This window comes from Phallusia mammillata, chromosome 1, assembly GCF_965637545.1.
Source record: "Phallusia mammillata chromosome 1, kaPhaMamm4.hap1.1, whole genome shotgun sequence".
NCBI classification, from domain to species: Eukaryota; Metazoa; Chordata; class Ascidiacea; order Phlebobranchia; family Ascidiidae; genus Phallusia; species Phallusia mammillata.
The window spans coordinates 5,655,792-5,669,422 of NC_137252.1; the positions used below are offsets into that span (position 1 = coordinate 5,655,792).

At 38.8% G+C, this 13,631-nt stretch overlaps 1 protein-coding gene across 1 annotated transcript; it reads left to right on the top strand.

The window, feature by feature from the left end:
* Positions 1–1,964: 1,964 nt before the first annotated feature.
* LOC145219620 (uncharacterized) lies at positions 1,965–7,008 on the top strand. Its single transcript, XM_080086981.1, has 7 exons — positions 1,965–2,016; positions 2,159–2,302; positions 2,544–2,675; positions 3,122–4,412; positions 4,641–4,743; positions 4,932–5,105; positions 5,560–7,008. The coding sequence occupies exons 1-7, from the start codon at positions 1,965–1,967 to the stop codon at positions 7,006–7,008; spliced, it is 3,345 nt and encodes a 1,114-aa protein (XP_079943107.1).
* The last annotated feature ends 6,623 nt before the right edge of the window (positions 7,009–13,631 follow it).

Consider the following 13,631-nt stretch of genomic DNA (forward strand, 5'->3'; position numbering starts at 1 on the left):
AGTGGACATTTTTTGATGAAATTAACAAACTAGATCAGGATTGATTTGCAATGCAAGTGAGTATGAACAGTAGTTGCATGTCATAACTATTTCACCACACAACACCACAAAGCAGATGTAAATGTGATTTATAAATGTAAAGCCATTCTGTCATAACTGGAACAAAATCTATACAGTGAGACAAAATTGTGTGGCTATTTTGAATAGCATGCTGTATTGGTTTTAACTGCATTCCACATTCACATGTTATGTTTTATTTTGTAAGACTAACACCTACATAAAAAACATGTGGCTGTTTTGTAATGATACTAAGGCACCACCCAATGCTATATACTGTTAAATGTATTAACAAACACATGTTAAGTTTTATTTTGTGGGACTAACACCTACATAATAACATGTGACTATTTTATAATGATACTAAGGCACCACCCATTACTATGTATTGTATTCACAATCACATGTTATTTTTTGTAGGACAAACATCAACACAAGAACATGATACATTTTCGGATTTATTTGGGAACGAAAGTGAACACAAGCAGAAAGGCAATGGTGGAGTCCATGTAAAGATAACTGTGGAAAGATATGGCAACTAAATGAAAAATATATCAGTATTCACACAATAGAACACCAAACACACAAAACAGTGATAAAATGATAACTAATGTGGTGTCTGTATTTTAATTAGGCACCATGGTGCTGTAAATTTATTCATGTTGTTGTGTCCTTCCGCTTTTTGACCAGTACTCATTTGTGTAGGTTCAGATATATATGTCTTTATCAAATGTGTAAAGAGTAAAATTCATGACAGACTTCATCAAACATAGAAGCAAGGATATTAAGAATTTAAAAAAATTAAGTACATCTTTAAGGTCTGTTGTACATTATGACATAGCATTACCATCATCCTCTTGATAGTGTCAAAAGATTTGCAACTAAAAATACATGTTTTACTTGCTGAATGAATGAAACCAAAAATGTACCTGAATAAATATTATTTTATATAGTGTTGTTGTAACTTTGCTTTACCTATTTGTGACTTGGGTTGATACATGTTTTGTTTTAATACAATTTTCAAGTAATATGAGTGGTGATTTAAAAAGCAGTCAGAAATACCAACAAACCTAACTTTACTGACACCTACAATGTCTTCTGCAGGAAATGTTTAGTTGGTTAACAGTCTCAAACATAATGTAATGGCTATCTTCCCAACCTTGTTTAATGACATTATGCTTCACTTGCTTAAAACAGATTCACAGTGAACTACTCAGAATTAAACTTTATGACTACAGGAAAACCCAGCAACTTCTGAAACCTCAATTACAATTTAGACAAGAAACAGTTGTTGCCATTTTAGTTGACAAATACAATACATAAAGACTTCTTTCTGCACTAACAGCTTGAATTTTTTCTGACAAAATGATCTAAATAGTGAAGCATTTCTTGTCTTATTGTAAACAAAGGTGCATAATTGCCATATGGCTGCGATTTACTTTAAACAACGCCCTTTTACTCAACAAAGCAAAATAAATTACTATTTTTGGGGTAAGTTCACCGTACAAGGTGAAGCGGATCGAGCCTTGCGCCATGCGCATGTAAATAGGACGCTGCAACGGATCAAATCTCAAGCCGGCTTGAGGCTTAATCCGATCCGTTTGCAGACGACGCATGTAAACAGGTTTATTGATTGCGCGTGGAACAAGATCTAGGATTTATTTCTGTTGCCTTACAGCTTTATTTCGGTTACGTTCCTTCATTTAATTTAAAACAATATTTGATTTCTCATCATATTGGCTAAAATGTAAATGAGATCTGAACGATTTTCATCAATCTTTTATCGCACAATGCAAAGTCAAGTCGGTGACCAAATTATTATCACCAACTTTTTATCAACTTTGTTACCGACGGTTTGACGTCATGTATTCAAATTTTCGCAGATTGAGTGCAGCTCGAGTATAATAATGGCCAAAGTTGGGATCCTACTGTATCTATGCTGTATTTGTATAAAACAAGGTAAGAGCTACAGCAGGGTTTCAAATATGTTAACAGTTAACCACGGTACATTAGGCGAGGGTCTGAAAACACATCTTGGCGCGACAAACGTACAAAAGTCCCAACGTCCCACAACTCCACAAGCGAACATTTGTTTTTGTAGTAAGCAGCGCTCCTGGTAAGTCACTCTGCAGAGAGGAGGACGGATACCATCGCTGCGTTGGATCCAACTTGTGTATTCCACGGTACATGGTTCACGATTATCACCCAGACTGTCCGGGAACTAACAAAAGCGATGAGTACATGGGTTCGTGATTTGTTTTGAATTGTTGATGTGGCATATCTTGACAAGTGCATGAACATCAAATGCAAAGACATTGCGATGGTTTTGTATAGCTTGCAGTGTTTTTTTGCCAAACAAGTGCTACGCAACAGCAAAACTTTATGCTGCAAAAAATCAAATATGAAAGTTGTGTAACTCGTTTTTAGCAAACTTATCGAATGAATCACTTCAAATAATTTCACACACTATCATTATTTGTTCAAAGATTCCCTCAAATGTAACGACGATGAATTCGTCTGCCGCTTGTCACAAAAGTGCGTACCTCGGCACCTGGTTAACACACCGGAAAGCTGCAAACTGAACGAAATCTTGGTGTTACCATGCAGGAATGATTCAGGTAAGATGAGAGCAAAAAACATTGAAAGTTATTCACAGTCAGGACTCGCCTCTGGAAAATTGTGAAAATAATAACAACAGTTGCATGAAATTATGTAAAAACGAAAGCCTGGGCATACATGCACAATTGTGTGATCAAAATCGATTTCAGGAACCATCTTAGAGCAGTAAATCATGTCGGTTGTGTTTGGTTCTCGCCATTGCTATTAAAGTAGGGGGTGAAAAAGGTAGTGTTTGCGCACTGGCATTTTTCTGTTAGTAAAGTCTGGAACGTGAATTAAACTTTATCCGAATTTTTTTTTGGAACAGTTTTTCCAGATTGTTTTCAAACAAAAAACATAAGGTTCAGATAAATAAGTTAAAAAGTTGAAATCCTTTGAATACGGTGGTAACGTTGGAGTAATACACGACTGATATTACTCGATCATTGGCGTTTGTTTGTTGCAGAGTTCACATGCAAGCGCAGCAGGATTTGTATTCCACGTTGGCTGGTGCAGAACGGAAAGCGTGACTGTGACACGATGGTGGTGAAGGACGGAAGTGACGAAGAAGTGAGTCTTGCCTCGTGCGATATCTCAGAATTCTCTTGTTGCAAAAACAACACTGCGCCCTTGCAGTGTATTCCCAGAGAGTGGGTTCTGGACGGCGTGAAGGACTGTACCAATGGTCGGGATGAAGTTGAAAAGTTGACAAGTTGTCACAATGACACTGAGTTTCGATGTGAGTCAAATGGGAGATGCTTGGCAAGATATCGAGTATTAGACGGATATAACGATTGTCCCAATGCTTCTGATGAGAAGCAAGCTCTCAAATGCTTTCCAGACAAAGAATTCCAATGCCTCGACAACGGTCGTTGTATTCCCCGCTCGTGGCGAGGCAACACATTCGTGAACTGCAAGGACGGAAGTGACGAAGTTCCGAGGACTGAGAACGACACTTGTGTGGAGGGAGAGTTCCGTTGCAACAACAGCAAGCGATGCATTCCGACCTCCTTGTTGTGCGACGGCATGGATCACTGCGGTGACTGCAGCGACGAGATTGAGAGCTGTAACGAGCCGAGGATGATTCGCTGCCCAAATGATCCTGGCACTTGCGTTGTCCGGACTTACTCGTGTGATGAATACTCAGACTGCCCAGGAAATACCGAAGACGTGCGACAAGTTACTGGTTTTAAATGCAACAAGCTGATCGCTGGGCTTGACAATCGCCTTGAATACTGCGTAATTCCACAATGGTCGTTAATAGACGAATATCCAAACTGCCAAGACGCATCCGACTTATGTTTCGTAAACGGAACTTTCACTTGTCACCGCTGTCTGTATTCTGACATCATCATTTCACCAAAGCAGTTGTGTGACGGAATTTTCGACTGTCCCGATCTCACAGACGAATGCCTATGTGCGCAAAGTGTCCCAGCGTCGGCTCCGTCAAACTATCTGTGTGATAATGTTTGCTACGGAGTCCCTGGAAGCTCACCTTGCTCTTATTGTAGTGAAGGACAAGTTAAATGCGGTTCTGAGAATATTTGTGTTGCAAAGTCGCAAGTTTGTGACGGTAAGGTGGATTGTCCAATCACGAAGCTTGACGAGCTGAATTGTGGGAAAGAGACCAAACGGAGCAGCTTCAGAAAGATTCCAGATTTTCAATGCAATATTATTACTTCTGAAGTGCAAACTATTGCTTCAACGCTTCTGAGTAAGGATCTTGTTGACTCGTTGCTTCCAGTAGAAGCCAAAAAGTAGGTTAAAAAAGCAAATATATGACAAAATATTTGAACTTGATTGACAAAAAGGTGACGTTTGGAGTACAGTATTACAAACGAAACAAACTTTAAATGTTGCACCTAACTGCAAAAATGCTATTGCATCAATAACTTAGCGTAAAGAAACCAATTCCAAGAATTTAGAAACCAGTCACAACAAAACGAAAATGCAAGATTAAATCTTGTGTGCTTTGTACTTTACAGGTGTGATGGTATTGTTGAATGTTCTGTGTTTGAGGATGAATGCAGCGAAAGAGCAAACTGCAGCAACCGACTTCCGATATGCGACCAAATTGCCAGTTTTGACGTAGGTTTTATAATCTCAAAAAATCTTATTTGCAATATCAGATGGTTATTATTTCGATTCTAACTCCAGGAGTTCAATTATTTCGGTTTTGCGTTGCACCCTTTTCCTAATTTGACTCAGTACAGTTGTCTTTTGTCACTTGTAAAGATGTACAGTGATCACGGTGTGTATTTGTTTATGATTTCCAGTTTCAAGTTCCTGCAAGTATGATTGGAGGTCAGCAAATATGGTTTGAATTGAGAAGGTGCACTCCGTTGGTGGACGTAATCTTCGGTAAATCGGTTTGCAACGGGATAGACGAATGCAGAGAAGGATACGACGAAACAAATTGTCCCAACCAGTTTAAGTGCAACGCCGGCAAAGTGAACTCTATACTTCAAGGTAATATTTGACGTTTGTGTACCTAAGATTTATTCTGGAGAAGGCAAGAAAGTTTTTTTATTTATTAACTTCGTTAGCAACGCTTTTCTTAACATCGTCAGCAAAACATTTTTTTAATAGTCACAAATTTAGAGCAAAAAACTAAACCTCAGTTGTCAAAACATGTCTTTCAAAACTTGTCTGTGAGTAATTCTAACGTACTAACATTTCTTCACTTCAACATTGCGTTTGAAAGTGAGATAATAAATTGAAACAGTAATGAGCAAAATCGAAAAAAATAAATACGTACTACACTCAAGCTTTGAGACATTGCAGGGTCAGAAATCCCGATGTGGGAAGCTTTATTATTTGGGGTGCAAATCATTTAACCTTCGTTTTTGATGCGCCACAAAAAGTCTAAGATAAACTTAATCCACTTGCATTAATGTGTCACAGTATGCAGGGTTTCGCGATCGCATCAGCATTCCAGTAGAGAAAACCTGCGATCTCGTGTCCGATTGCGTGAACTCGACTGATGAAGTGAACTGCTCGACCATCTCACACTTCTACTGCGGCAACAAAAAACCTCTGTTTGTCCCAACGACCAAAGTCCTCGACGGTGTTTCTGACTGCAGCGATTCCTCGGACGAATGTCCTCCAACCTACCTGCAAAACGACGCACTTGCATCCAACGAACAAATGATCAAAGTCCGCGCCCTGGAGATTCTTGTCTGGTTCATGGCTGTCTTCGCGTTGTTTGGCAACCTGGCAGTCATGATGAAGACGGCACTTCACTTCCATCGGTTAACTAGCAATAAAACGCGTATCAAGTTGGGATTAATAAATCGTGTATTGATATTTAATCTTGCCGTGTCGGATTTGCTGATGGGGATCGTTCTGCTGGTGATCGGGATTAAAGCGGTTGAGTTTTCAGGCATCTACTGTCTGTTTGACAAAGTATGGAGATCAAGCGATTTGTGCAACGCCGTTGGTGTTTTGACGGTAGTTTCGAGTGAAACATCGGTCCTTACCCTGGTTTGTATCACTTCATATCGACTCTACAGCGTCTTCAATCCATTTAACTCGCGGAGCGTCAGAGCACGAATCGTTATGATGTGGATCTGCATCATCTGGCTAATCTCCTTCCTCATCGCTTTGCTTCCACTCTCCCGCGTCCTCTCATCCGATATGATCACCAGCGCTCAAATCACGCCAAGTCCGTATTTTCATACTGACCAAGTCTCAATCGCTGACGTCAGGCAGTTCGCGTTACGCATCGGTGCCCTCGAAAACAAAACTCAACCACAGGTCATGTCATATGACTGGGTTGACCTTGCTGACTTTTTAAAGTCGAGGCACAGCTCTTTGGCGCCCACGTGGGACAACTATTTCGGTTATTACAGCAGCAGTAGTGTTTGCATTCCTCGCCTCTTCCGCATCAGCAAAGAGGAATCAAACGTCAATGTGATGTCATCAATTGTGATAACGTTTAACTTTGTCGCGCTTTTGTACATCGCCACCGCGTATGTGATGATTTACTTGAAATCCCGCAGGGGAGGGTTGGTGAAAGCGAAGAACCATCAGACCCAGAGCATGCAGAAGAAAATCACGGTTCTCATAGCAACCGACTTCTGTTGTTGGTTGCCGATTTGCATCATGACTTTCATGAGCATGTCAGGTCACATTTTGACTCCAGACTCTTACGCAGTTTCAGCGATCGTCCTTCTTCCCATCAACAGCTCACTCAACCCCATAATCTACACCAACATCCCACAGACCATCTATATGAATGTAAAGAAATTAATAGATCGTGTCAGCTTGCCTACAAGGAAGAACTCTAATTTCATTGCTTCCAGCGAAGAGCAACCATGCGCTACGGGAAATTCAAAAAGCTCGAAAGTCTGATTTAAACAGCACTTCTCCTATAAACACAAAACATGTCACACAGAACGTCCTCTCATCCGACTGTTTGTCGATAATACTAAAATAAACTTCCAAAATTAGTCCGCATACAAAACACCCTTTCTTCTCCTCTTGTTGTGTAGTTAATTTAAAACAATGTCACCCCAAATAACAGGTTGTCGTTTTCAAACATCAACCATGATACCAAGTTCACACTATTTTGAATGCCGCTTGTTAATAAATGCGTATGGAGTGTATACGAGTGGGTTGACTTAAAAGCTGGTTTACTCCGTGTGTACTATATTATTCAAATACATCCTACAACATGATGAAGTTAAAACCTTAGCAGTCAAGTAAAGAAGTATCACAATCTTGAAATTAGGGTAGAACGTTGCACAGCTGCTGCTTTGCAAAAACTGATTACAGATTAACTTATTGCATCACAAAATTACAACGCAAGGAAGAGCATGGCAAATGATTTCAAATGCGAAAGCTTTTTAAAAAACTGAAAAAAACACTGGGTTGTTTTAAAACTCGCAGTCACATCATTGCATGCAGAATGAACCAGGCAAACTTACAACAGTTTTGGAATTGATATAAAGCTTTACATGATTTTCAGCAATCAATAACCTTGATAACTTCCTTATTAGTAAGTATAACGGTAATTGTTCTGCCAAACAAATTTTTAACATTGTCGCGCTTTTGTACATCTCCACCGCGTATGTGATGATTTACATGAAATCCCGCGATGGAGGGTTGGTGAAAGCGAAGAACCATCAGATCTATGGCATGGAGAACAAAATCATAGCAACTAACTTCTGTTGTTGGCTTCCGATTAGCATTATGACTTTCATCAGCATGTCAGGTCATATTTTGACTCTAGACAACAACTTGCCACAGATCGACCTACTCGAAGATAAAGAAATTAATAGGGTATCAATTTGCCTACACACAACAACTCTAAGTATATATCTAAGTCTGTTGGCCAAATGATCCGGCGCGCCCGACACACAGTGCTTGATTAACCTATAAGCGATATAAGCACGTGCTTAGGGCATCAAATAAAGGAGGGGCACCACATAAATGGTTTCTAGGTAAATTATCAAATCTAACAAAAAAACACAACTATATTCAAAATGTAATGAAAATGAATAAGTTATGTTTATAAAGCCAGAAAATAAAATAACTGACAAAAGGGATTGATTGCGTGCTATATGACGTAACAACGTTGCGTTGTTCTGTTTGTTAAAACCTAAAACAGTCAAGACTCATGGGTGCCCAACCCGTCGATCGCGATCGACTGGTCGATCTCGGACTGATATCAAGTTGATCGCGAGGGATTCAGAAAATTATTTAAAACACTTGTTTTGTAATGCGTTTTTAGGAAATGTTGCCCTACATAGATGACTTTATTGTGAAAGTTATTCATTAGGATTTGTTGATATGTTTACACCACAAATACTCAGTCGACGCTTTACGTCGCAAAAGTAATAGTTACGTCACAAAAATAATAGTTACAGACGTAATGGTACTTTGTGCCGGTACTTTTTCTATTATCAAGATTAGCATCGGATGAATTATAAAAATTTAAGTTCAATGCAGTGTAAAAAGTCACACCCAAACCACGACAAAAACGTAAAGCAGGGCTCGGAAAATGCTAGTTTTCCTTTGGTAATACACACATAGTCTTGCATTATCTTGTTAGTTTGTATTGGAATGGTAGATCCCGAGAGTTGGACTACCTCAAACGTCGATCTTGAGTCAAAAAAGATTGGGCACCCCTGGTCAAGACAATAAGGCAATGCTTAATAGTTAATAGCATGCTGTTTGAAAACATATTCGCGTATGTGGCAAACGTACATTAAACACGACGCTAATACTAGTATGTTTATACAATTGGGCAACAGTGGCAGCAGCAAAATTAGGCGTTTTTAATTGAGTTTTGGAGTATTTCTGACATTCTGAAACAAATCTGCAAGTTTAATATCAGCTAAGCTTATAGTCTATTAACCTTGCTGTATATTATGTTAAAATCGAAATCTTAAAGAATAATTTTGTTTTACGTTTAAAAATTACGTTTATATATTGAATTTAAAATGGTGTGGGGCACCAAATTGTTTTAGTGCTTAGGGCCTCTAATGGTGTTAATCCGGCCCTGCTGACACACACCAGGTTATAAAAAAACCTTGATCTGTGATTGCTCCCGGAAACAGGGTTCGAAGTCAGCATAAGGTCTGGCCTGCCTATTGATTACTGGTGAGAATATCGTAACTTTTTGCTCTTCTTGTCATTTTTGGTTTGTTGTTTTTCTATTTATACTCCAACGTAGGCCTACCGCTTTTAACTTGCCATGAAAATAACGTGTGTCAAAACCCTGTTGATTCATGTTTCTGGGTTGTTTGATTTTACTACTATGTCCAATTATAATAACTTTATGAGTAGATTGTAAATATATTTGCAGTGGTAGGAAAATTTAACAAAACATCCAGTAGCCTTTGATTCAAAACAATTAGAAACAATTTGGTTCGATTGGTAAGGACGCTTTATAGAATAAGTAAGCGTAGTTTTTAACTTCGACATATATTGATAAAACTTCGAAAGTTTAATCTAATTTCAATTGTATAAACACATTTTTTCCAGCGATGATACCATGGTGATTATAGAGAAAGATCGAGGCACCCTTGTAAGGTTTAGTGTCACCCTAGTGTACAGCAGTATGGAACCAGAGGTACAAATGCAATAAAACTATCTAAAATAAACCGTCGTACTGAACCCATGAAAAAGTATAGAAACAACCTAAATAACAACGACATTGCAAAGGGGTTCAAGGGGTTTTAACGATTTTAGAATTCATTTTTAGATATAACTTAAGAGTTATTTTGCAGCAATTTTGAATGTTCTTTTATCACAAAAAGGGGTTCAAGATTGTAACAAACTAGTTTGTCAAGCTTTGTTACGCCTGTAGCTCGACCTGCCTCGATGACGACTTGTTAAAGGCGGCTACAGTGTAAACTATGATGTTCATTGCAAATTGTTTGGTGAGTCTGATCTTTGCATCTCAATTACAGCTGACTGATTACAGCCCCACAGAGTGTTTCTTATTTCTTTGTATTCTTGAGTAAACGTTTAAAGGCGAACGATTAAATCAGCTTCCACATCCCCAAAGGGAGAAAAATAGAAGAAACTAGACTACCAGATGACTAAAAATAGTCTAAGAATAGACCCAGAATTCCCCGGCGACAAAGTCGAAAATAAGCTATATATATAGTAGAGCAAAATATTGGCTATTGCGTGAAACCTTTTTTCCTTTAAGTTATAGAATTCATTTTATGGCAAAGGTGCAATTTATAATGTCATAGCGCCCTCGAACCGAGCTGCTATGCTTCTTCTCAAGTACGAGCGGCTGTGTTCTACTTTAAACTTGAAACGGAAACGACAGTATAAACAAGAGGAAGTATGCGTAATGATAAACGAACACCTTATGTTTGTGCAGAACATTCTAGAATAACCAAATGACTCAAAATATCTTATGACTTGCATGAGAACGGAAATACCAACACTTGCATCCAGTTAAAAAGAGGTTAAACACTTCCCCTACATGCTGTGCAACATTATTGCAAACAACATGCTAACGTTAAACATAAACTTTGTGCACATTAATATCATGACCGCTACATGCCCCAAACCCCACTGGGCAGGCAAAAAATCGCTGCAACACGTTGCGAGATTTTGGCTAAGTTTGGTCGAAGTCCCAATAGCGATATAGAAACATGGTAATAGTGTTGGTGTTGCAGCCGCATACTACATTTAATAGGAAGTCATTGACTTTAATATACCAGCGTAACCTCAACGGAGTAAACCCGGTTTCCCTCACTGTTGATTAATAATTATTGTTGGTGTTGATGTGTAGACAGGATGCACGTGCAATAGCTTCCTCTTATGTTTCAAGCAGAGTTGCAAGTCGGGCCGGGCTTTTCGGGCCGGGTTCGGGTTCGGGCCGGGTTCGGGTCGGGTTCGGGCTTAGGTATTTGTGAGAAAACGGGCTTAAAACGGGCCTGACTTTACGTTCCGTGTCCGCCATTTAAAAAAACAAAATAAAATCACTCGGCTAAGAAACTCTGGCTTTGACCTAATGCCCACTCTACTCTAAAACGTATTGTTTACCCCATGGTCTACTATTGATCATTGTGTTTGTTGTCTATCTCTTTTTTCTTTCTCATCCTGTCAATCAAAATTTCGGGCCTAAACGGGCTTCGCAAAAACGTTTCGGGTTCGGGCCGGGCTTCGGGCTCATACTTTCGGGTTCGGGCCGGGTTCGGGCTCAGATTTCGGGCCCGCTTGCAACTCTGGTTTCAAGGGAAGATATAAACAGTCCAAAAGTATTTGGAAAAACATGGCTATGATGCTGTTCAAAACACTTCGCAAGCACCTTCACTTAAAAGTATGCTGCTTTTTACCTTTCTACTAATTCACCTTCGGCAAGCAAGTCCATATGCTGGGTTTTTGCGCAGAAATTCATGGGGTATATAATACAACACAATAAACGCATTTGTGCAGGATTAGGTGACATCATTTAGGCTTTAATTTTGTGTCGACGCTTCTAAACCTTACAAAAATTTTGCAAATAGCTTCTTCTGACATTTTCACGCAACACAAGCGTTTGCTGCCCAACGTCGACATCTACGCCACAAATAATTAACAACGGTAATTTGTCTGGGTAATCAGTTGTGCTGGATTGTCAAAAAAAAAACGTTGTTTGTGACACAACGTATCTGCAAACTGTTCAGAAAATAAAAATGAAACGATATTGAAAGGGTGAATTATTTTGATTATAAGGAACTGATGTACATGGAAACCTTGTTTTCTGCTCACTTTTTATTTAGTGTTTGTTGTTTTTATCTAAAACGTAAAAGTTCAGAATATAGGTTTTTCATTGTTTGTTTTTGTCCAGATATACAAGTTTTACCAAAGGTTCTGAACGATTTCAAGTATTTTGGAACATAGTATTTACCAGGTCGTGTCTTTACATCGAGGACTAAATGCCGTGAGTTTGTTTAATAACCATGATAGACGAAAATACACGAGTCCATTTACTTCCGATTTCTTTGGAAATCTTTAAACGTTTGAACGTCCCCTATTTTACAGACAAAAGTGAAATAGTGTTTCAGCTATTTTGAATGTCAAGACAAGTTGAGAATGTTCCTTTACATTTCTAAACTCCACTAAACAGGAAACAGATCGTGGCGGCAAATTTATCTACTTTGGGTCGGCCAATGACCCCGCGAGGCAGCCAACAGATCGTCGCAAAGCGTTAGTTTGACTGATGGAAAACGAGTATGTTCTGTTTGTATTTGTATCAGACTTTTTCACTTTAAAACATTTTTATCAAATGCAATAATGGTGACATATTCGCGTAAATGTGTTGACAACTACGACAGAACATAGTTAAGCTTTTCACGAGTACGTGTTTTACAACTATTTTCACATACTATCTCACGACCCGAACGGTACATAAGCAAGCATTTTTAAGCCTCAAACCAGTGAGACGGATAATAATGAATAACTCAGTGCGTTGCGATTCTTGTGTTGTATGTTCAACCGCTTGTAGCGCCCTTACTATGTTTTGTAAAAATGTAGATATGGGAATTTAACTGTAGTGTTTGGTGTCATGTAGGTTTTATATGTTCAGCAATTAGCATGTTCATTCAAAGAGTCAGATCGAAGTGTTTTGAATTGTCAACCCTTAGGGTTAGTACATGTTAAACAATCTGGGGTTAAATGTTTTCCAAATAATTATGCAAGAGTGTCGAGTAGATACTAAACCCTTTGTGTGTTTTTAAACTGAGTATTCCTTCAAAAAAATCCTATGTTGGTAATAAACTAAACTATAAGCATATGTTTCTAAAACTGGTTTTAAATTCATAAGTTTGTTTACTGCCACACCGTTTGTTAGTGACCATCTTGTAGAAACTCAAAAAAGAAAGTTTTGTTGTTTTCAGCACAAACATTTCGTTTTGATATTTCCAGATATGTATTGATTTTGAATAAACCAAACCTGTACAAAACTGTAGCAAGAAGATCGGTTACAAGCGCATCACGTGAAAGGAAAAGAAGGAACACGCATATGTGTACACAAATAGAATATTTGGTTGGTTAAGGGGTATTGGTAACATTGGCAACACATATATTTAAAACAAAACTTACGGAGAGTTACATACAACGAGTTCAGTAGTATTTCGGCGAGCATAAGCAGCACGAAATTTCTTACATTTATTGACTGCGCTGTCAATCATAGATGAATAAAGCAACGGGTTGAGGGCGCTGTTGATTGGAAGCAAAATCGCAGCTGCAAACACATAAACGATATCTGACAATACTACACCACTAAGCGACAAAAAACTAAGCAGGCAAATCGGAATCCAGCAGCAGAAATCGGTCAGAAGCAATCTGGATATTCGCTTCTGCATTTTGGCGCTCGTATCATTGCTTTTTGCCTCGGCCATGCGATTGCTGCGACGATAAATAAGGACATAAGCGACAACCATAAAAAGAAACATGATAAAATCAATTGTGATAATAAACAGTGAGTATCCCCACGCTGAATGGCTACTTGAAGCAAAGAGTCT